The sequence below is a fragment of the Apis florea genome, unplaced genomic scaffold (genome assembly GCF_048593485.1).
Source record: "Apis florea isolate Af1SG1 unplaced genomic scaffold, ASM4859348v1 contig_3493_pilon, whole genome shotgun sequence".
NCBI lineage: Eukaryota > Metazoa > Arthropoda > Insecta > Hymenoptera > Apidae > Apis > Apis florea.
This window is the reverse complement of record NW_028256772.1, coordinates 672,432-697,940: the sequence shown is the minus strand read 5'-3', so window position 1 is coordinate 697,940 and position 25,509 is coordinate 672,432. Positions and strand designations below refer to the sequence as shown.

At 25.3% G+C, this 25,509-nt stretch overlaps 3 protein-coding genes and 1 long non-coding RNA gene across 9 annotated transcripts in view; 3 read left to right on the top strand and 1 right to left on the bottom strand.

Moving 5' to 3' along the window:
• The first annotated feature begins 70 nt into the window (after nucleotides 1-70).
• The window catches only part of LOC100869300 (protein G12-like), a 68,919-nt gene continuing 43,480 nt past the window's right edge, over nucleotides 71-25,509 (top strand). The window contains exon 1 of one of the 2 annotated variants that reach the window (XM_086912722.1): nucleotides 71-307. Coding sequence is in view for 1 of the 2 variants with exons in the window: in XM_031916368.2 (XP_031772228.2) it covers nucleotides 14,068-14,088 (21 nt within the window). In the remaining variant the exon portion in view is untranslated. Of the gene's footprint in view, nucleotides 308-13,958; nucleotides 14,089-25,509 lie in introns of those variants that run through there. The other variant, XM_031916368.2, reaches the window with a different exon arrangement.
• LOC147656888 (uncharacterized) lies at nucleotides 168-22,081 on the top strand. 5 transcript variants are annotated; one of them, XM_003693570.4, is made up of 4 exons: nucleotides 5,645-5,889; nucleotides 11,445-12,135; nucleotides 13,959-14,088; nucleotides 21,454-22,081. In XM_003693570.4, exons 2-3 carry the CDS (start codon nucleotides 11,577-11,579, stop codon nucleotides 14,057-14,059), a joined length of 660 nt encoding a protein of 219 aa, XP_003693618.2. In that variant the 5' UTR covers nucleotides 5,645-5,889; nucleotides 11,445-11,576; the 3' UTR covers nucleotides 14,060-14,088; nucleotides 21,454-22,081. The 5 variants fall into 5 exon arrangements, with proteins under 5 accessions (XP_086768850.1, XP_003693618.2, XP_086768849.1 ...); XM_086912723.1 differs by having other exon boundaries at nucleotides 19,482-22,081; XM_086912724.1 differs by lacking the exons at nucleotides 5,645-5,889; nucleotides 21,454-22,081 and adding an exon at nucleotides 168-307 and having other exon boundaries at nucleotides 13,959-14,452.
• LOC147656886 (protein G12-like) overlaps nucleotides 200-25,509 on the top strand; it is a 73,974-nt gene continuing 48,664 nt past the window's right edge. The window contains exon 1 of the mRNA XM_086912719.1: nucleotides 200-307. The gene's annotated coding sequence lies outside the window, so the exon portion shown is untranslated. The remainder of the gene's footprint in view (nucleotides 308-25,509) is intronic.
• On the bottom strand, nucleotides 21,008-23,768 carry LOC147656887 (uncharacterized). The gene is made up of 2 exons (XR_015293463.1): nucleotides 22,638-23,768; nucleotides 21,008-22,473 (listed from the first exon to the last, which is right to left on the bottom strand). It is a non-coding gene; the product is annotated as an uncharacterized LOC147656887 (long non-coding RNA).

Here is a 25,509-nt window from a genome sequence, read left to right as displayed (position 1 = left end):
CGATCTTACGAGTGCGTTTTCCCTTCTCCTCTCACGTAACACGAGCGTATGCAGGCTATCGCATGATCGCAGTGCAAGCGAGAAATTGGCCGAAAGACAGTGCCACCTTGCTGCGTTCGTTGTTTCAATAAGAGCACGCGTACCGTTCGACTGTCGAGTACATATTTCGTGGACCGAATCGCCATGAGATTGATCTTTGTGAAAATATGGAAATAATAATATCTTCCACGGTTTTATTTCTAATTGTACGAGGACCAAAGTTTGCATAGTTAACGGATGTTATACCAGAGAAACGAAATAGATTATAGTAAGTTAAATTTTGAATGTGCTTTTCATTGTTTTTAGAATTATTTATAAATTATTTATAATTATACCTTAATTTGGATATATTTTCTGTTATATGTATACATATATGGTTTGGATATCGAGTAATAATTTTGATTTGTTTTTGATATATGCATGCTTGAAAGATTTAAAATAAAATTAATAACGAAGTTAATAATATAAATTTTGTATAATAATATTTGATGGATTATTTATAATTAATTATTAAATTAATGTGTAATATGATATTTTTCGAAACGTTTCATTGGAATGTAATGCGAATTTACATTTGCAGATTTCAACTTAATTTTATCGAATTAAAATATTTATTTTTTATTTAATTTCATGTATTAAGAAATATGAAATATTTTTGTAAATTACATGCATAATTAGTATTTTTAGATTTCTAAATTTCTAGTAAATTTGAAACAATATTCTAATAAAAACTTGATCTTTATTGCATAAATTGATATTAAATTCATTTTATTGATTAAAAGTATTTTTATTCCATTATTGTTTTAATACATTATCTATTGATTGATATAAAATCGATTGGTCTTTAATTCGTATAATAAATTGCAATGAAAAATTATAATTATATAAATATTAATTAAAATTTTTTTTCGTAAAAAGTTGAAATAAAAAAATTTCAGAGAAAATTTATAGAGAATTCAAGAATTAAAATAAATGTATGTAATACGACTTATATGACCTTGACATGTGAAATTATAAAATACGGAAGTATAAATTATATTAAGACTATATTAAATGTATTTCTAATTTCTACTCGATAAAATTCATCTTATATTAATTAATTATATAAAACTATTAATGAATTCTTATCTTTGTTCTATATAAACATCGATTATATAATATGACGATTGAATAAATAATTAGATTTAGATAATATGATATTTATAAGAAATACTAATCGATACTATCGGTAATACGTTGTACAATCATCGTAAATATATATGAAACAAGTTTTTATACTATAAAAAAACAATTTATATTATTATATTGACATTATTTTACATAATATTAAGCATTCAAAATTTGCTTTTGATAACATTATGTGCATTAGGATATTAGTATATGTATATATAATGTATATTTCGGAGAGTCGATTCTAGAAGTTGAGACAAACACAAAAAAGTTGGTATATAAAAATAACAATTGAGGTTTATTAACTTTTAAACAATTTTATTAATAATTAATTTATTAACTTATTTATTAAGCTATAAACAATTTTTAAATTCACGTTATATGAAATGAAGTGGAAATAAAGTACGACAAATATAATGATGACAGAACTTCACTTTCTTTTTCTCTGTTTTTTTTTTTAAAGAGAAATTTCTTTAAATTTCAATTACTTCTTGCTAACTTTATAAATAAGTTTTAACAGTTTTATATAAAATTTGTATTTATTTTGTTTAAAATTGTGTTTTTATATTTCTAGGATTGGGTCTTTAATACTTCATATTTTATATTTATATATATATTACGAATAACATTTTATATGTATGCTACATGAGTTTTAAAATTTTTATGTATTTAAAATGATTTAAAACAATTTATATCATATTATTTTTTATCATATTACTACACAATGGGATATTTGTATTTACTGAAAAATTGGACAAAATTATATAATTATATTCATACAAAATCTGTTTTTAAACTGTTATAAATTTATTTTATCTTTCTATTTTTCAATATTTTAACCAACATTTATCAAAATAAATTTCTTCAAATTATAAAAATTTCTTAATTATAATCTTTTTTAAGTGCTATATACAAATAATATTTTTTTTATTTTTTAATATACCAATTATATAGTTATCTGTATATAGGCAATTTTACAAAAAAATTAAATTTTTTATAGCTCGAAGAACAAACTCCATCAATTTGTTTCATATTTTACTATTCAATTTATATTTTATAATTATATAATTTATATTCTATTATTTTTCATTATTTTGATATCTAAAATATTTTAAATATATATATAAATTAACAAAATACTAAAATAACTAAATTATTCAATATGACCACGAATTTTATCTTTCAAGAAAAATTTTGTGCAGTTCAAGAAGATTGCGCATTATTTCCGCGAACAGAGAATCCGTTCAACTTCGATCTTTCGCTATATTGCACGATTGGTTCGCCAGTCAACTTCCGCGAGTTGCATATATAAATCACGATAGGGACGATAGCTGTCGTGTGTTCTGTTTTCACGCTGAATTTTTCGGATGTTCCCTCTCTTTCTCTCTTTCACCATTGGTTTCGTGCAAAGGTCACTGGTTTATGCTGAACACGTAATTTACGCCTACCAATGTGAGTGTCCATGCATGAAGTTTCGTCGTTCATTGGAATATATGCGAAACACGATATACCATATGCGATCGAGTCCGCGCAAAAATGTGATTTCACTACATTAGAAATTAAAACTATGTAACATGCACATGTCTGATATTTCTGTTTGTATGGCGAATGATAACCAGAAGTTATTCTTGTGCTTAGGAGGACGTAAGAGTATATGCGTTTTCTTTTACATTTGTTTGTTATTTATATTTTAATATTTCTATCTGATATTATAATGTTAAATTAATTATCTTAAATATTATAAACTCAGAATAATTAATAATATATGATTCTATAATTTGTTTTATAAAAGAAATATAGATATTAATATTTTTGTTCTATATTTTCATCTATTAAATTTATATTCTTTTTTAGAAATAAGTAATATTAAGATGATTCGTATAAATCAAATTCGCAATTTATTCCAATTAATGATTAAAGTAGATTAAAATATACGTGATACGTATCTTAGTCTTATCTATATTTGAAGGTAAAATTAATAACATTAAAATATATACTCAAAGAGAGTTTTATTTTACAATATAAATTCTCTTCTCTTTACAAATTTTAACAAATAAATATTGATAATATATTAAATGGATTCTTAACAAATTTTTCAAAATGTGACATTTTTTTAAAATTTTATGAAAATAATTTTGGAAAAGTAATCATTTCCATCGATTTTTTCTAAATGCTTCGAGGATAACGATAGGAGTAAATGAACTTAATCGAATGGGTTTCATCTTGTTCATTTTGATGATGAAAAGAGGATATTTCTAACTACATCTCGTTGTATTACAGATGAAGTTTGCATACCCTGCGGTTATTTGTTCAAAAGTAGCGTTACCGTAGTTGCTTGGTGATTCTTGTGTAATTGCATTTTAAACTTAAATCTTTGTTCAGAGAATTTTGCATAAGAGAAATTTTTCGTAAGTTAATAATTATTGAATTCTGGGTTAATGAGAATAAATGATTTGCTATTAACGGTTCGTTCGTTCAAATAAAGCAATATATTTACATATTTATATAGATAATACTTATATACTTATATTATATAATACTTATGCAGATAAGAAGGGAAGAAAGATATATGATATAAATATAATATATATTATATATATGCATATATTATTTATGAATTAAATTTTATTTTTGTTTTTTTAATTAGTGATTTTTTATTATTGTACAAATTTAACGAAAAACGAATTAAATTGAGAAAATCGAATAAGAATTTAAGGATTTCAACGTTTGTCCTAAAAATTTAAAAAATAGTTCAATTTAATGTACTTTTAAAAAATTTTTAAATAATATTTTTTTTTGGAAATAAAAATAAAAAATATTTCAATTTATATATTGTATTTTATAATAAAATGAATTTTGTTAATTTGAATTTAACATTTCCTTTATTTCGTAATATTTTGATGAGATTTAATTTTATGAAATAAGATGTCATAATTTAAAAATATTTTTAAGTGAAAGGAATTCTGAATAAAGTAATAAATAAAAATAATTGCCGAATTTCACGATTTTGAAATGATCAAAATTAAAAATCAATAATTATGATGTAATACTTTAATAACATATTAAAATAATATATTTCAAGAAATCTGAATTAAATTATCCTTCGTGAAAATAATTCATATTATGGAATTCATATTTCTTCTATTCTTTTTCTATACTCTTCAACTCGTATTATACCTGCAAGTTAGAACTTTATACTGCAAACGTTTTGCTTCATCAGATCAAGCGTATACGTGTCAAATTGATCGCAGTCCATTTTCCAACGACATCCATAAATTGATACCTGTCCGAGATGTATTCCATCACATTGACATATCGGTATGGTTACATAATTCGATATTTCCTAACTGCTGTCACAGCGAAAATAGTGCATCTCATAATACCACCGTAATGTACATATACCAATCATCGACAGAAAGTAATAAAACAAATAACGTCTTTAGTCGGCAAAAATTACGAGAACTTTACCTTGTTTAATTCATTTAAAATTTTTTTCAAGATGATACGCAATAATACTCAATCTTCAGAAATAAAATATACGAGGTTGCTTATTTTGCAATTTAGAGTTTTCGAAATTTTTCTGCAATTAATTATCTTTTTTTACAAATTTTTTTAATGCTAATTTGAAAATCAATTCAAACCGTTTAAAAATTATATTTAATAATAAATAGTTCATTGATATTTTTTATATACTAAAATACTATAATAAAAAACTTGTTACGATAGAGTAAAGTTATAAATTGATTAATTTTAATGATTATAAATGATTATAAATTGGAATAAATCAAGATTGAGTAAATAAATAATATTTTTAAAAATTGAACAATAATAATTAGAATTTTTGAATTTTATTGTAATAAATTATTTATATTTTTATAATTATGAATATTTATGCAATTTGCATCATAAGCAATTTTTGACATAAAGAAATAAAGTTTAAATGAATTCTATTTATTTTGAATATTTGAATATATAATACTTTTATTTTATGTAATTTTGTATACTTTACATTTGCTTATATCATTATATTTTTACTAATTATACATATTTAATATTTAGTTATTTTATATTTTGATAATTATAACTCATATTATATATTATAAATTATATCTTTTTAATCCCTAATCAACATAACGCATAATAAATAAAAAATAAAAATTAAATTTTCAAAATGAAATATTTAAATTTATTCATTGTCGTAATAATTAACGAATATCGATTATTAAAAAAATGTTAAAATACTTAATGTTAAATAAAATAAATATTTATCATGTTTTTGATAAAACACGAGCATCCCCAATACGAATCACAAGAGATTCTTCGAGACGTCATCGCAAAAATTAGTAATCTTTAAATTTTCTTTATATACCAACTATGTTACAAAAGGCAATGTACTTGCGACCTTGCAACGTATTGGCGTCCTCGACATTCCCGCAGGATGAACACAGAGGTGGGTAGCGATAGACGCGCGATTGGCCGTGGCGAAACGCGCGATCGGCTCGATGGACTTGTCTGTGGACAGCCGCCACTGCGTTATCATCGTCTTCGAACGCTCGCGTGTATCCCATGTTTATTTACGAGTGATACCAACATTCCTTCTAATCGTAACTCGGGTCACGAATAGAGTATACTACCGGGTCTTCGTGCAGGGAAATGTATCAAGCAAAAGGGAAAGGAAAGGTGTGTGTACCGGTGCTTTGGTGATTAATACATTCGTTACCACTGATTAAGGAGAAATTCAATCATGTTTCGATTAAATAATTTTATATAATAATACGTGAAAAGTAGAATGAAGTGAAAGTGTTGTGAGAAAATTTAACTTATCACTCTATATACGAGTATCTTTATTGAAAGTAATCAGAAGTTTGATTGTGGATATATATACTTATTTGTTAATATAATTATTAATATTCTTAAATTTTAATTGACGATGCATGTAACATAAATTATTTCTCTTTGTTTATATATATATATGGAAATGGAAAATTATCAAAATAATTTATTCCTTATTTTTAGCTTAATGTTTGATTTTTATTAAAACTTTTACCAATATCAAAAGAAATATTATTATTTTAAATAACAATTAACAGAAGATATAAAATTGAAACTAAATACCCATCATAGATATATAATATTTTAAACAGTATTGATTATTACAATAATTTCTTATATATAATTAAAAGAAATTACTATACATTTATAATGAAAAATATTTTCAAGAATGCTAAACTTTTCAATTTGTATTTAAATTTTTCAAAACTAAATTCTTTAGTTATACTTATAGTTGCTAGAAAAAATTCTTCTTTATCAGTTATTAATGAAAAATATTTTTTTATGATGTTTTTGTACAAAGAAAAAACATACAATTTAATCTATTTTATCAAAAATATATATATTATTTACTTATTTTACGATTGAATAAAATACATATTATTATTTATTTTATGTCTAAATTAAAGTTATTATGTAACATCATGTATGAAAAAATTAAATGCAATTGATGTATCCAGATTTTTAACTATTAGTGTATATATATATATAAATTTAAAAAATAATAAAAAACGTGATATTGGTTCTTATGAACTAATTGAAATAATATAATAATACACGATAACAAACATGATAAGGGATAAAACAACATTTCATAATCTAACAAATAGTCAATAGTCAATGTTCTTTTGCGCGGCAATCGGACAGTTTCTGTCGTAGTCGCAGTCTTGCGATTGCTACCTGTTGATCGTCTCGTCGACGCTTCTCTATTACAAAATATACATCCGGTATCGTTAATTCATTTTGTTTACTATTGTGGATGTGATGCACTGATTGTTGATAAATTAAATATTATGTATGTATCTCTTGAACGATAAATTTGAGATAACAATGCGTGGTTTTCCCCTTGGAATAAATTGATCGTAAAAATAGAGCAGCACTTGTGTTACTTTCAATTGAAAATTTTTTACGGAGAGATAAATCATTGATTGGTCTTTCAGCGAAATTGTAAGAAAATGAAACAAATTTAATGTGTGAAAATTTCTTTGAGATAAAGAGTTAATTATTGGCAGAGTGTACGTTCTTTTATTAATTAGAGAAAGCACCACTTTCGTTTTGTTCGATTGTTGTTTAGTCAATAATATTTACATACGTGTTTAGAGTGGAAACTCAGAGAAATTCGAGTACGTGGAACAGAATATTTTTTAAATTTTAAAGTCAATAATAATTGTTCACATGATACTGTTTATTTTCAGTAGATATGTGCTTTTAAATGAAATTTCATTCTTATTTAATATTGTATATCTAAATATAGGTACTTAGTGATCGGAATAATTAATGATTAATTTCATCGCTGCCACACTTTGTTTCGAAAACATTTATACAACTACTTTCACTTTTATTACATTTCGAATTAACCTTGAGTCAGTTAAATGAAATCAAAATTTATTTAAAAATAGTACTGACTCATTTATTGAATGTCCTTCAAATAAGAAAATATTTATAAAATTATCTTTATTATTTCTTATTGCTCAAACTTTTGAGTTTATTCAACTTGCCCTTGATATTGAACTATCCAAAATCGAGTCATAGAGATGAGTTACGCAAACTGTAGAAAGAAGATCCGACTATTGGATCTCGAAATAATTTTCTTTGGAATATAAACATCTCATTATATCTCGAACCTGTTCCTCTGAACTGACCGTGAATATATTCTTTTCTTTTTTTCAAGTTCAGCATAAATTAAACTTTTATTTTTTCTTTCATTGACAAAATAAATTAAATTTTTTTCTTTTTCTTAGTTATGACTAGTCTAGAATTTTTGTGCAAAATATATTTATCATATTATATATATCATATTTAGCATGTTTTACATAAGCATCATAAACGCTTATTTATATATTGTTTTCTGAAGCAATATATTTCATTAGAATTCAACTCTTGAGATATAGAACGATATATTTTTTTTCTTTTTTGAATAAACTATAGCCATTTATTAAAAAATTACGAAAAAATTATTTTTACATGATTTATATAAAATAGTAAATAATAATATAAGTAATAAGATAGTAATAGTTTTTATATAATATATATGTATATATTTTGATATAAAACTATTTTTTATTTATCATGTAATATAAGAAGTAAATACAAATGTTAAAATTACTGATTTTTCTCAAATGTATTAATATCGTACATAATTTTAATTTTAAATGCGAAATATTTTAAATATTACAAAATCATTCGAGATTATTCGCGTTATTTTTTTTTTTTTTCGAAACTTGATAACAAGGTAAATCATTTACTTTGAGACAAAATTCATCTAATTCGATGTATTGTATACAAGAAAAACATTTATTTATCTCAAGGATTACTGGTGTTCGATAATTGCAACATATATCTGTGAATTATTATGGACTCAGAATAGATGAAAAAGTCGGATACATATTGCGTCATAAAATTTTCAATCGCGCAATCATTGATTGGACGATGCAGAGAAACATCTATCAAATGATTTTTTCTTTATTATTTATGTTTTATTATTTTTGTTATAACAATAGTATGCAGATATAATTATATCTCTTTGCAATGCATAAAATATAGGTATGTTTACATATAGTGCGAATTGTTTTTTTAATTTATAGATTATATTTATTATTGTTTTTATAATTATAAACGTATAATTATATATTAAGAAAGAATATTTATTTAAATATTGATTTAGTTTCATATATTCTAATTATAAGTTTAAAATTATACTTTTTTCAAATATTAATAATTGCAAATATTTAAGTCATATTTGATACTTTGATATAATTTTTTTCAAGTTATTAGTAAAAAATAATTAAATACATTGTTGGTTAAAAATTTGGATTTTTTCTATGAATTTTATTATTTATTATTTCTTATTTTTATTTCGAAATTATTGCTGTAAATAGAATTTGATAATAATCAATTACATTTTAATTATTATTATAATTGATTACGAAAAGTAATCAAGTAATCATCATAACGATTAATCTAGTAATTTTTAAAACAACATTTGTAATCTGTAATCATTAATTATTAATCTAATTATTAAATTATTATATAGTAATTATTATAAATGAAAAAAAAATATACAGAGAAAAAAAAATACAATTTTTCAAAAAAGCAATAAAAGTTAAAATATTTTTAATTTAAAATTTATCGAACTGAAAATGTCACAAGAAATTATTTTATACAATATGAGTTTTTTGATTTTAAAAATAAACCACTCAAATCATTTTATAATATTTATAATATATAATATATAATATAATAATTAAATTTAAATATTCTTGGCCAATATTCATTAAAAAATTTTTCTTTTATAAGATATGCTTCTATTATCTTTAATTTTCATTGAGAAATTGATATCTTATAAAACAATAAAAGAATAAAAGTACATGATAAGGGATAGATTACTAAATAAAATGTTTGAAATGAAAGTTACAGTAAATGAAAGAATATTAAAAATAAATTATTTTTGAATAATAAAAAAATAAGCAATTTATTCTATGTTTCAAATCTATATTAATAATAAATATTTATTTCTTAAAAAATATTTACAGTTATTAGACAAACAGTCACATTATTTATAACAAAAATATTTCTTATATATATATATATATATCGATATATATAATAAATATGCACGAATAAATTATCGATTCAATTATAATCATTCAATCATAATCATGATTAATGATTATTGAATTAATTATAACCTTTGATTATATATTATACTGATTGTTTATTAATCAATAATTATGATTAATAACGCGATTTTGCATTAATTATAATTTTCAATTATTATAACCAGATTATATTTTGTCCAAGTCTGATTGCAAATATTAATAATAATTTTAATAATTTACTTCTTTTCATAGATTTTACAAATTTATTATTTATTATTATTATTTCATTAGGTTTTATAGATTTTTTATCTTAATTTTTTAGATTTTATGAATAATATTATTGATTTCATAAATTTGTAATATATTTTTATGATAATAAATAAACGATGGAATTAAATTAATATATATTTCTAATATGTATCTAATATATATAAAATATATATACAATATTATCTTCCTAAGTGATTTTACTTCGCTATTTATAATTCCATCATTTGTTTCCTTAATGATTCGAGATATCTTTTATATAAATAAAAGATTTATGACGTTACTATCTCCATAAACTTTACTAACTTCGAGAGAATTTCTAATATTTGAAATTATTCTAGATTTTGTTAACTAATTCAGATTCAGTTCAGGTCAATTGATAAGATATTTATATATTTTGATATCATAAAATTTGAATATCATAATTTAATGCTATAAAAACTAAAATGTAAAATATAATTCTAATAAAATATAATAAGATGTTTAAAAATCTTCAATTAACAACAATATAACTTCAAATATACATAACAATAACATACAATAACATAATAACTTATATGAATTAGTCATAAATATTATTGCTTTTGTACTTTTAATGAAATTGTTTTTGAACTTTTAAAAGATTAAAAGTTGGTAATCGAAATGAAAAATAAGAAGAATATCCTCATCCATTAACTATATATATATATATATGATTTTTATCTGTAGATGTACAACATTTTGAAGTAATACTTTATATTTTAAAATTGAGTTTATTAAAAATACCAATGAAATCTAGTTATCAATTCTTGAACAATAAAAATGATATAGAAAAATTATTTCAACTCTGTATATATATATATATATATATATATATATATTTTACTACTTATTCGAATTAATTCGAATAAAAATGTTAAGATCAATAAAAGAACAATTTGATTTTATTTGTTGCTTTATTATATGTCTATTGCTATATACTTAAAGAAACAAATATAAATTTATTAATATACTACATAAAAGACAGAATTCAAAATTTAAAAAAAAATTTGTGTATCTATTTTTTATCATATAACTTTTTCTGAAAAAGCAGAACAATTAGAACAAGATATTAATTTTTATTATATGCATAATTTATTATATGACAAAACATGATCTATCTATAAATATGATCCATCTATAATAATGCAATATCTATTTATTAATAATAAAAATCTTATATCAAAACTTTACTTTAAGAAATATAAAATATTAAAGAATCAGAAACATATGATTAACAACTCCGATTTTCCCTACATTAAGTAATTAAATCTCATTTACGAATAGCAATTTTTCTTTAAGATTACAGATACTCATATCTCAACAAATTCTCAAGAAAACTGGTCATCCTATTCGAAGAATGATTTCACAAGCAACTTTAATCTCGCCAAAATTTTATAAAAGACATTTCTGAAAAGTTTCAAACCTAACACCATGTTGCCTTCGTCAAAGCTTCTCCACGAGGAGTCAGATTCTACGAACGGAACCACTATTTTTAAAACGCCAACGAATACCAGAATCTCGACCAACGAATCGACCATGTTACCCTCGTCGAGACTTCTCCACGAGGAGTTATCAGATCCTGTCAACGGAATCACTACGCCCAAGACTCTAACCAATACCAGAACCTCGACGAACGAGTCAACCACGTTACCCTCGACCACCGTCGACGAAGTCGTGAGGAACGATGACGATCCCCCGCCTTACAGCCCGATCGCGCCTCCGAATCACGTCGGCTGGCCGTTCGACTTTTCGGGAAATCGGTATTCCGCGTACAACACTACAACCTATACGGCTCCATTGGCCCCGTTCCAAACAAGCCTAACTTCGCCTGGCTTCGGTTTCCATACCGAGAGAGCGGAGGAGCATGCATCGATTTCGATGCCTTGCAGGCTATTTATGTTCGGTTCTCGGAGATCTTTGTTTCCACACGATGGTCCGATGTTCACGGATAACATATCAATTAATAAGGAGGATAATGAAAGGACACGTAGTGAGTATACATTATGTGTATCAAAAATATATATATAAAACGTGTCATTTTAATCTATCCATTGTAATTATCTTGATTAAACTATGCATTATTCAAACAAATGTTTCATTCGTTGTGTTTCAATCAGGAATATTTTATGACGATTACCAAATTTCTGAAGATGAAGATGTTTTCCAGAAGTGTCTTGAAGTAACTTTTGTTTATTTAAATGGAATTATATATTTTTATATCTAAGTTTAAGATAAATTCATTAATTATATTAATTATTTAAAATAATATGTAGTTTAGAAGATAATTGCGATAGATTAAATCCTGTATACTAATTCATGGTCGAGAAATTGCTTTAATTATTTTTATTTATGATTTATATATGATACTAAGAAATAAAACGAACATAAAAGTTGATCTTCAAGATTATCCATTGAAGCTTATTTTTATAATCGATTATAAGAGAAATAGAGAGAATAGAGAGAAGACTTTTTTTATTTTATCTAGTGCAAAATTAAATTATTTATAATCTGAAAAACTTCAACGAATATTTTTGCATATTAATTTTTTTGTTTACTTAATATTTTTATATATAATCATCCTAAATTTTCTACTTAATACGAATATTCTATATAAGGAAGTTTTTAATGAAATTGAATTATCATATTTCATTTATTTCAATATAGCTAGCATGAAAATAAATAAAAGTATACGAGAAATAGTAAAAATAGAAAAAATATTAAAAATTCATTCTATGATTTTATTATTATTAGATATTTTAAAAATAAAATATTATATCTAAATCTAAAATATTAGATCCTTTTTATAAGCTTTTTATAACTTTAGATAATTATTAAAATTAAAATTTTTTACAATTTGATTTCATTATAAAATATCAACATTATAAAACAAATAAATGATATCATTCAAATAAGAATATTTTCTATCATAAAAAAGATATGCATTTCATTTTATTATTAAGAAAATTCAAACTATTATAAATGTCAAACAAATATTTATGAAATGTCATACTGATATTCTTATTTTAAATGAATTTTTTAAAAAATTTTATTCTATTCATGATTACTTGTTTAATAACATTTTTTTTATAGAATGGCAATATTTAAATGCATGATTCAGAAATAATTATTTTTAATTACATTGAAATATTATGGCCTTATTTTCCTATAATTCCTATAATTTGCGATTGTATAACCAATGTTTCGTACTTGTTTCGCAGCGACGGGGAATAAATTCGTTTGAATGCAAAATAGGGACCGCAAAATTTTCTATCGTTTGAAGTACGCATGTTGCGAGTAACGAGATCTTTAATGGTACTCAGTTTCCACCGTGCATAATTCGACTTGCTGAAGATTCATTAGCGTTAATTTTTTATTGTAATTGTTAAATGTAATGCGGCAAAATGCGCGCGGTTTGCCTTTGTAGTATAACATCACCCCTTATTTTTCTTTTTTCTTTCCCAATTTTTTTTTTTTTTTTTTTGTGAAAAACATGGTCGTTTCATCGTTACCTGCTTATTTCAACGCGAAATTAAATTTGTTTTTCAAACTCGACCGGCACATAAATCATTTTTTACCAGGAGCAAAAATGAAAATAAGAAATAAAAGTTAGCACTAATTTAAATGTGATGATTTGAAATGCAAATTTTTCCTGTTCCTTTTATTACTGTTTTTACATTTTTGTAAAAAAAAAAAAAAAAAAAAATTTTCTCGTGCAATCAAAACATCACAACGAACCATTCCATTCTACTTTTATCGTTTTATTATTACTTAATTATGAATAAATTAATTATGAATACGATTGGTTTTTTTCAGGATATGGTGCCATTTTAATCGGAGCTGCTGTCATTATTTTTCTTATGGTCCTTTCATTGCTCGTGCGACTAATCATGGATAAAAATCTTTGGCGAAGTTAGCCAAGATCATGAAATGTCGGCAATATGTGGTATGCAGATTTCATTCATTTTCAATCTAGATTGAATCTAGAGTAACTTTATCATAGCATAATTTCTCTCGCGTTGTCGTAATAACGGGTATAATTAGAGCATGGTCGTCGTGCAGGAAGACTGGAATTTCGAGTTTCTTACATAGTGTACGTTCTAACTGATTCTGTTCATTAGTCGTACTTTGGCAAAAGTATTTAGTTGCCTTTATCAATTTATCGCCAATAATTTTATAATTTAAAACATGTAAATCTATTTATATTAGTAGATATGTTTTTATGATAGTTCCTTAATTATGACAGTTGAAAGAAGAAAAATATATTGTATATAAAATAAGAGAAGTAAAAAAAGTTAGGTGAAAAATAAGTGAAAAATATTCAAATTATATAAAAATTATTTTTATTTTTTAATACGTTGTTACGGAAAATTTCTATTCACAGCAGATAACGTCACAGTAAAGTTACGTCGTGGATTTTCTTCAAAAAATGAAGAAAATGAAGAAAAAGATTTCATTTAGATTTTATTTCGAGCAATTTACTTAACAAGTTATCATTTTATATAGTTGTTTTATTTCGTGCATTCTTCGTCGTTTTATTTTTTGTAAAAAATCCGCCACTTTCGATTTTTGACGATATATTGAAGTACTTTCCTTATTGGTCCTAAAAAGTCCTGAAGTTGTCTGTGTGAGATTACCTGTATTTCAATTTTTAGATGCTATAATTGAAAAATAAATACATTAATTTTCTGGCGAAATTCTGAGATATAACAATAACAAGTAAAAATTTAATAAATTACAATTATAAGTCTAATTGTATCTTGAGAGTTTTCATTTAGCATTGAATTAGAAAGTTGTAAAGTACTTATGATTGAGACTCTTCACAATAACAGTTAGATATTATATTATGTTAATTTGTATTTCGAAAAGTATCGTAGCATTTAAATCTTTTTAAGATTTCAGTGTTATTTTTTTAATTATTTTAAGAGATTAAGAGATTTTTATATTTTTCTTCTTATTATCTTACACAATATATTATTACGTATTTTGTAATTCAAATATAATACGCTGAAATCATAAAGTGATATAAATTGTATACGTGTATAAGTGACTATAAATAATCGTCTTGGAATATTTATATAAATTTTTTTTACATTATTAAATTTAAATTATTAAATTTTGTAATATTCATTTATTCATTTCATTCATTTTATTTAATATTCAATGAATATTTAATATTCAAATTTTATGATATTTTTTATTATATTGCAAAATAGAAAAATTCCAAGGAATATCTTGTTTTTTATTTTTATTATAATGTTGAATAAATATTTTAAATAAGTATATATATTAAAACAACATAAAAAAGAAGCAAAAAGAAAAAAATTTTCTGAAATATATTTTTATCAATGCAATAATAATTGTTCACGGGATTTTAGGAAAATAAAATAATTTTGTATTTTGCATTTACATATAATATATTATTTATACGAGAGAGAGAGAGAATAAATCTTGTATCGTCTCATAAAAATAGAAGGGTTAAATTTGTAGATCCAATAGATTTCGTTCATAAAACAAATCGATGGTCAAATTAAAAGAACAAACGTTTGCCTGTTGACTTTTAGTCGTTAATATTCTAACTGCGCACGTTTGTATGATCATGTTATATATGTTTAACTTTGTTCGAAGTCCATTTTCACCTAAAACGGTAAAAAAAATATTGGCAATTATTATATTTATTTGAATATAAGACTAAAATTCTTCGAAAATTGATTTTGAATTTAAATATATGTAATTAAATATCTTAGAATAGAGTAAGTTGTTAAATAAAGTTTTTGAATTCTCTCAGATTGTAATAAAATAATAACATAATAATAATGTTTTGGGATAAATATTTTTTACAAAGGAAAGAATTTATTAACAACATGATATGTAACAACATGATGAGTAATTTCTGAAACTACTTAACATTATTTACATTATTTAAATTAATATAGTTTTGAAAGTAATAAATACATATTTTATTTTTATTTTAATTTATATTTTATTAATAATGGATAATTTCTAACTGAAGCTCATATAAAATTTGATTTTATATGATTGAAAATAAGTTAAATATATTTGAATGTAATCTATATTCATCATCAAATACATATACAAATAGATATAGAAATTACATGATTGATATTGCAAATATTTTGACAATATTTGACAAAAGAAAAATCTTTAAAATTGCTACCTGTTCAAGATTAATTAAAGATCGTTAACATCGTTATATTGATAATAAGTCATATAAATATTTTTGTAGACGCATCATTAATAATAATCAAAATATTTACTTGATTATTAAAAATCATTAAAATTATTTTATACTCATTCGAAAATCAAGATTATTTTCAGATTATCGGTATCATATTGATTGTGAAGATTATTTACAAGTCACAAGGAATATTGGTCAATCAATAAATAATATTATCATATAATATTACATTAATAAAAGTTGGCAATGTTGCAACACTGATTCATCAAGATTATTTCAAAATTAGACGAATAAGATTTTTCTCAAGATTTAACTGTTATTTATTTCATCATTATCAAGATTATTTGAAAATTACTTGAGATCGTAAAGTCAATGCATTTAGATTTATAATTATACAAACATCATCGAAGATAATTATTGAAATTTAAAAATCACTTGAAAATATTAATATCAATTAGAAATAATAATATTCATGATTTTTTATAAGTTCCAAGAATCATAATTATGCATATACGTCAACATCAAGCGATTACAATACAAATATAAAAATCACATGTCCCAATACAAATAAGCGTACAAATAAATCTATTTTTTTCGTTAATATTACCAATGTCAAAACGATGATTCGTTGCATCGTATTTCGCCATTACTTGGGCCAATGAGGTCGCAGTCGTACGTGATATTATAACTTTAATCATGATTAACAGTTTTATATAACGATTGTCAAGCCTAACTCTGATAAAGTCAGTTTGACGGGGGACGTGTTCAAACAGCCCCTCAGGCCAGCGTCCAAGCGATGCGCCACCGGGGAAATTAGCCGGCAAAATAATTCATGGACGAAGCTTTTATTTGACGTCCACGCGGAATCCCTGATATTTCGAGGGATGGAGCCGTTCCGTTCGCGTAAATAAATGCGTTGCAAAATTGTTGATTCGCGCTAAGTACCCTCTAGAGCCTTTATCGTTTCGCGAACGGCCACGAAGTTAACGCGGGAATTATTGTCCGTTGCCGAGTGCATCATTTCAACAAACTGACGACGATAATGGATGTGACTACGTTGAAATTATTTCACTTCTATATCTCTTTCTTTTCACATGTGTTCATTTTATTTTATTTTATCATTGTTTCATTTTATTTTATCGAAGAGTGAAAGTGTAATTTTGAAACGCACGATGAAGATAATAACACGGAAGTTCAATTTGTTTCGTTTTCAAGATCTCGTGTATTAATTGATTTAAATTTGGTAATTCGTTAACGGTGATATGATTTTTTCGACGATGATTTATCTTTTAAAATTTGAAATAGAAAATAATATTTTTAACTTGAAATTTGAATTTTATAATTAAAAATTTACAGTTTCTTTATTTTGAAACGTGCACTTTTTCGCTAAAAAGTTTTAATACAGGCAATATGAAATCCTGACTTTGTATGTACAATTTATCAGATTTCTCGTGTTTTTATGTCGCTGTTTATATCATTTGATATTCATATTTATGTATATCTTATTCTTTATGTCACTTGATATTCATATTTATGTATATTTCATTCAATTCTGGATTATTATAATCTGCAGAGTTGTTAAATCATGTTATTTTGCAATCATAATAGCTCTTAATAAGAAACATTTATTGTTTCCATCAAGTATGCAAAAGTTCAATGCAAAAATTCCAATAGAAGTTTATCGTTGTAAATATCGATTGCAACAGACATTTTTTTAAAAAATTATAAAAATAAGAATAACATAAGAAAATATTTTAGCAAAAGAAAAAAAAAATATTGACATATGCGAAATTTAATCCATCGGTTTCAACGCGAAAAAAGAAAAAAAGAATTATTAGCTAAATTTCAATAAATTGTATTCTAAAATTCTAAAATAAATTTCTTTATCGTTTTTTCTATACAGCATTGCACGCCAAAATAAGTTTCATAAAATATAGTTCTGTGGATTTTTCTTAAGACAGGATTTTTAAGAACAGATGAATTTTGTATTTTTACAAATAATTTTAATCGATACAATGAACATGTTTGGATTACAGAAAACCCATATTTTATAAATAATCAATTAAAATACATTAATGTAATAATTTCAGTATCATATACATGCTTGTATCGATAAAATTTGTTTTTCCATGATATACTAAATGCTGAATATTTATTGAATTTATTTGAATTGAATTGAATTTAATTAAAATTAAAAAAAATTTTTTTTTGTATTATTTTTTATGATTTGTTACGTGATGTTTTACCAATCTTCCAGCACTTCTAGTTGGATGGAATGTCGGCTCAATAACGCTTGCACTGTTGAAGTTATACATCAATATTTGATGTTAAATATGAAGAAAAATAATTTAGCATCTATAATTTAATGTGACTGCGTTCACTTGGTTTAAATATTTTTGCTTGTGAATTTTTTAAAAAAAATGGAATTTATAGTTTATGGAATTTTTTATTTCGTAGATATAGCAAAACAAATTAAAAGAAACTGTTTATATATGAATGTAGAAATGAATAATGGAAAATGGAAAGAAACGAATAGATAAATGTTTAAAGTGCAATGGTTGAATATATGAACATTTTATTATGAACATTTGAAAAAAGTTGCACATTTCAAAAATTATTGTGTTTTTTATAATTTTATCCTAATACTTTTTTGTTCAGAATGATGAAAATTAATGTAAAAAAAAAAAAAAATTCAATTATATATATATTGCAAATGTATTTCTGAAAAAAAATTGCATAGTATGATAACATAATTTATTAAATAATACAAAATTTTCCTCTACAATTTTTTCTATCTGGAAGAGAATTATAGTTTAGTCTAATTTTAGATTCATTCTATTTTATTAAGTTAAGACAAAATTATATAAAACAGTTAAAAATCTTTATAAAAATGTTCCTTGCAATGTAAACGTAACTTTCTAACATAACAAACATAATAAAAAAAAAATAGAAATAAAATTATTAATGTCGAAGAAATTGAAAATCATGTAGATATTAATAATATTTGTTTTATAATTATATACCATTTTTTTTTCGAAACATAATTCATAATATAATAAATGATAGTAATAACAATATTATTTTTATTGTAGAGTTTCAGTTTACCAGCACTTTTTATATTTATACCACTTTCTTTGTAGAAATAAAATATCAGAACACTAATTTCGAAATTCATCGACGAAGAAGTCAAAGGAAATTTTCGACAATGCGTCACTTGCCAGAAAATGCCAAGTCTATTCCAAGAAACAAACTTGGCTCCCTTCTTTTGTTAAATTTCTAACGCTACGCTCCCTTCGGTCTTGAACTGTTTCTGCTTAAACTTTAAATCGCGTGAACCCAAGGGGAATAAGAGGGCGGCCGCTTGAAAAATAAATAAAAGCTGTAGCGACCGGGTTGAAGAAGGCCACTGTGAGGGGTGCATAGGCAAGAGAGTTAGGTGTTTGTCAACGGTTCTTAGTAGTTAATTACCTTACATGAAAGGAGTCTGCAGTTCTTTCAGCACTCGACTCGGCTCCTGCGTGTCATCATTCCCCTATTTCTCTCTCTCTCTCTCTCTCTTTCTCTATCTTTCGTGTCGTTGAACAGTCTTGAGTGCCACCCAACCCCTTCGTCACCTGCGAGGGTTTACGATGCCTAATCTGATGAACAAGATATATGTTCACCCCTCGACATGCACGCACTTCCTCGTAGATAGGAAAGGGAGAAACTGGGGAAAATCTGGGGATATGTATATACCGTTTACGTTATTTGATATATTGCTCGGATCTTGAGTACTTATTTTTAAGTAAATGGAATTGAGATGGAAAAAGTTTAAATTTTAGGGAGAAGAAAAATTTATTTTCTTAAGAAATTTCGAGTCTTTAAGAGGTATTGATTTTTTTGAGTTTTGATATAAATAGAATGTATAAGTTTCAATTCTTTTGAGCTGCTCTTAAATTTTGATGTTATATTTTTCTTTAAATAAATAAGAAAGAGAAATTATAATTATTATTAAAATAATAAATAATAGTTTATTACTTTCGTATGTATAGAACATTAAATTAAAAAATTATTGCATGGAATTTGAAAATTTTAAATAAAATAAAAAAATTATAAAATAATTCATATTTTTATTCTGGCTAACTTTGTGTTAAAAGCTAATGACTGTTAATATGTTCTTTTGTCTATGCTTTCCTTATTATTAAATGATAAGTTTTACAAAATTCAAATTAAAATATTTCCTAAAATAATAACTTTTTATTATAAGTGGTAAAAAATTAATTATAAGAATATAATAATATCTAATTAGTAATTTTTTATAAAGAATTAAAGAATAATCTGTATTGATTAATTTATTAAAAAATACATAATTCCATTTAAAAAAAAAATTTGACCTATATATGTTCTTGTCATATGTCCTTCAAATATTCATTAGCAATTATTTTTTTTACAAAATAAATAATTTACGTTGGCTATTTAAAATCGTTATGTTATGAAATGAATTCATTTTGTATGTAATATTTTTTTTTTATTATACAAAACATATTGTTAAATTAAGATAATGTAGGTTTCTCATATTTGTTTATTTTATATTTGTGTGTTAGTTTAAATATTATTTTGATAGGATTGTAAAAAAAAAGAACTCGTCTAATATCGGATTTTTCTTTCCGCTTTTTTAAAGCTTCCGTGTAACATAAAAAAAAAAAACAAAACAAAAAAAATCAAGAAGCAAACATCATACGTCGCGAAAATAGCACGAAAAACAGTGGCCCGTTCTTCTGGTGATTTATCGTCGAAGTTGTACGAAACGAAACATGAATTCCCGATTGTATAGCAATGATTCATAGCAATATAAAGCGTACGCAATAAAATCGTGCAAAAGTTTGTCGGAAGTAAAAAAAAAAAAAAAAAAGCAAATTCAATTGTTTCATGAAACTATCGCGCAATTACGAAACCATGAAATCGATTTTATATCTTCGACTTTTTTTTTCGAAATTTTCATAAATAATGGAATTATGGAACCAATTATGGTGTAAAAAGCATAAAGACATTAAATAATTCTTTCTCGGTTCCTTCTATCCCCCCTTCTAATTTTATCTCTCTTTTCTTTTATGGCTGATTATCTTCACAAAGATGCGAAATAAAGCGAAATTACCCTTGAGAAGGAAAAAAGAAGGAATAAAGGAAATGGAAAAACGCAAGTCGGAATGTTCGTCTAAGCATTACCGTGATTACACTCGCACATCTTCCCCTCGTAAACTATTACTGCATTTGCTCCTGACATCTGTATCGTTCCACCTTCTCAAGGTTACTATCTTCAGCTTAGCGGGCGTCTGCCTTTCCAGGCATCTTGATAATCATCCTTCGAAATTGAACGACGGAAATTCGCGTTACGATTATTGTATCGATTTCCATCGTAAGGATGCTTATTTAAAAATTTCTTTTAACAAGCAAGTTTTGATAAATATAATAAAATTAAATTTTTATGAAAACAATGACAGAAATAAATACTGAAATAAAAATTTTTCAGTTAAATCTTTAAAATATTACAATGTTATCCAATTTGAAATATTATAATATTTTACTTTGGATATTTTACGTGTTTTCATAGATTATGTGTATTAGATAAACATCCGCAGTCAAATAAGTATAATTGAAGGAATTATGTATAGTATAATATTAATAATGTAAATATATGTATTATAAACATGTATTATATATTACTAATTTTTTCAAAGAATAATAAAAAATTTTCAAATAATCGCATTACTTCTGCGCATATCTGCAATATGAATTTTAATATTTTTTATATAATAGTTACCCATTATTTTTGTAGATCTTACGTTTAATTTTTACAATTTTCACAAATAAAACCACGAATTCTTATGTATTTAAAAACGAAGCTTTCCTTATTGTAAAATTATTGAACACGTCTAATATATCTTATATAATTAATACATAACAGCGCATATAATTACATACTAAAATCGAAGTGTTAATATTTGATATGACGTCATTCCCATTTTCCTCGAAACTAATCCCCAACATCCTCCTCCTATCTGCATCCATAACTTATTCTCGACTCTGCGCAAACACGCAAGCTCATGCGCTTCAAACATTTACGTCCGCAATTAGAACGTATCACGTCACTACCTGAAAAAGAAAAAAAAAAAATATTCACATATACTAAAAAAAAAAAAAAAAAAAAAAAATCCTTCGAGCCTCAGATTCGAAAACAATTGACTGTCACGAATCGAATCTGGCTCGAGCAAAAATATCTCGGCCCGCCACGCCGTTGTCTCATTGAAAGCAATTACCCGGGTCGGTATGCAGACCGAGGACGTTTCCCTATCTTGGCTGCCTTTCCCATCGCGAAACTGGTACGATATACACATATATGCAATATGCCGTGGACAATATACGTATCCATGGACAGACAAACAGAGAGCACATTCCCGCCTATGTACGTCTTCGTCGCTCCCCTTCTCTTCATGGATCCGTAGCCGAGCGAGAGGGCGGCAGTAGAGATTGCGAGTAGCAGTGGTCGCGGGATACATCATTCATACATAGCCAAATCTCATATCGGTTTCTGATCCTCGGGCTATGACGGCCTTTGAAGCGTCTCTCTCCTTCCCTCGGCCCCTCTATCCGCCATCATATACCGTACTCGCGCGCCTCCTGCCCTCTATCTCTGTTTATTGTTACGTCGCATTTATGTATGAAGCAATGCGAGATGCCATTGTCACGGACACATGACGGGCTACAGTGGCAAGGATAGGGAGTGGGGGGACGGGAGTTTGTCCTTTCCCAAGCGGAACTTGGTAACGGTGAAAATGGAGGCAGAGTTATTGGGCCAAAACGGAAATCGATGCACGACTCTCACTCCATTGTCTGAGGGGTTGCATTCTCCTTGGTTCTTGCAAATCTGCATTTATAGCTCCGATGAGAACATTGTCTTCTCATCTGGAGCCTTTAATTGATCCGGCCTTTAATTCTACCGATCGTAGAGGGGAACGATTTCGTGGCGTGGTAAAGGTTTGTACAATGTTGCGCGAGATTGCGATAATGCGAAATATTTTAACGGTTTTGTTATGTTCGTCTTTTCTATCCCTTGACTTTATTGTGTGGAGATAATTTATTTTGTCAATGGAATATGTGATTATATTGTATTTGAGAAAAGATATAGTGTATGGTGAATATTTTTTTTTTATGAAAATCATAAAATCGATATTGAATGTGAAGAATAATATGTGTTTATAATTTGGTAATAAGCTTCTTTGTGAAAAAAATAATAAATGTTGATTTTCATGATTTACATTGTTTTTTAGAACGAATAAAAGATCGTATAAATTATTACGAGAATGAATTATTTTCTTATTTGTTTTCAGTTTTATTAAAATTCTGTTAAAATAATATAAAATTATCTCTTCAATGATCCATGAAATTGAAGGAAATAATGCCTTTCTTAAAATAATCATTAAATGATTGAGCAAATTATTTTAAAGAAAATCTTTGTATATCATCTCCTTTTATTTGTATTATTATTCTTAGATGCATTATTCTTGCAGATTATTAACAATTTTTTTAATAATTCTTAAATAATATTTCCTCTAAAAATCATATTTTAGAAAAATCAATTAAAAACATTAATGCAATATATATGTCATTCTAATGTATTTATAGTATATTATTCAAATTAAGAATTTGCAAACATTGCTACATAATACTAAAATTATGGTTGAACAATTTTAAAATATCCAGATTTTTGTGAAACTTGTTTATTATAATTTTTATTTTAACAAATGATGTTCGCGAGATTTATGACCAGTTAATTCGAAGAAGTTCTATGGAAATCTTTTTCTATTATTATCGGTCACCGATCTTCATTAAGCTTAAACAAAGCGTGATATTATCTTCCAGACTTCCATTTTTTCAGAAGAGTTTAATCGACACTTACAATTGTATATTTTTTATATAACTTCAAGCTGAAGCGGAACTCGATTCCAAGAATGATATCTTCCAGATACTCAATGGCAAGCAACGTCATTGTAGTTCGAGCAAATCTGTCTTATATGCTGATCAATCTGCATCTGATTATCAGCATCTCGATATCTTTGTGCATTAATTACCACCGACTCAATTCAAGGAATTTTCTTTTAACTTAGGAATGTCGTGAGTCAGGCGCTGATCGCGATGTTATTGGTTATTACGGCGCCCCACCAGGAAACTATTATGATCCTTCCAATTGCACTTGGAAGGTACATGCCCTCGCTAAAAAATAACGAGAGTCAAATTAGCGTTCGTTGCGAATACATCGTACTCTAATCGCCGGATACGACCAATAGATAGTTTCTTTGCAACTACGCATCGTGCTCTGTCTGTCGGATTTGTACCAAGATGTTGTGAGAGCTCTCGTATATGCGTATCTGCGTTTGCAATACAATTCACTTATGCATGTTAAGATATATCATAAGAAAATAGATTAATGTTACAAACACCAGTTTTTATACGTACAAATATATATCTCGGAGAAGCATTCGACACGCATATATGTGCAACTAACGAGATTCCATCTACTTCAACATTATCGCGAGCGTGAATAAATGATATTTAGGTCGTTTGCTTCAAGAATTACATATCTTAGAGTTTTAAATATTTTTTACGAATTTATTTAATAATATTTTAAAAAAAGAAAATGTATTTATTTTTGATCCATTAAAGATTCCTGAAGATTCGTAATTTATCTGTTCAAATTCTTAATTCATGTATCAATGAAGTTTTTATAACAAAAAAATTCAACAAATTTAAAAAAAAAATAGAAAAATGAAACGAAGAAATTCATGTTTTTAATCCAATGTAAATATATTTTATTTTTTAAAAGAAACAATTTTATATCTCTGTTTATAGCGGCGTTTGCGGTCTGATTTTCCAAATTTTTATAACACTTATCCTCATATATCCTGTCGTTGAAATCTATATTTGGATGAGATTACTTCTTATGAAAAACTTGAATTTCTATTTCTCTCGTTGACCAATTCGAAGAATTCCTTTAACGGTAAAAAAACGATAATACATTTCAAATAACCTTCGATTCCACTTGTGATTTTACGATTGAAAGAGACGAGAATGATTCCATTGACAAAAGATGGAAATTCCAGAGTTGAACTTATTAAGAAAATAATAAATGTC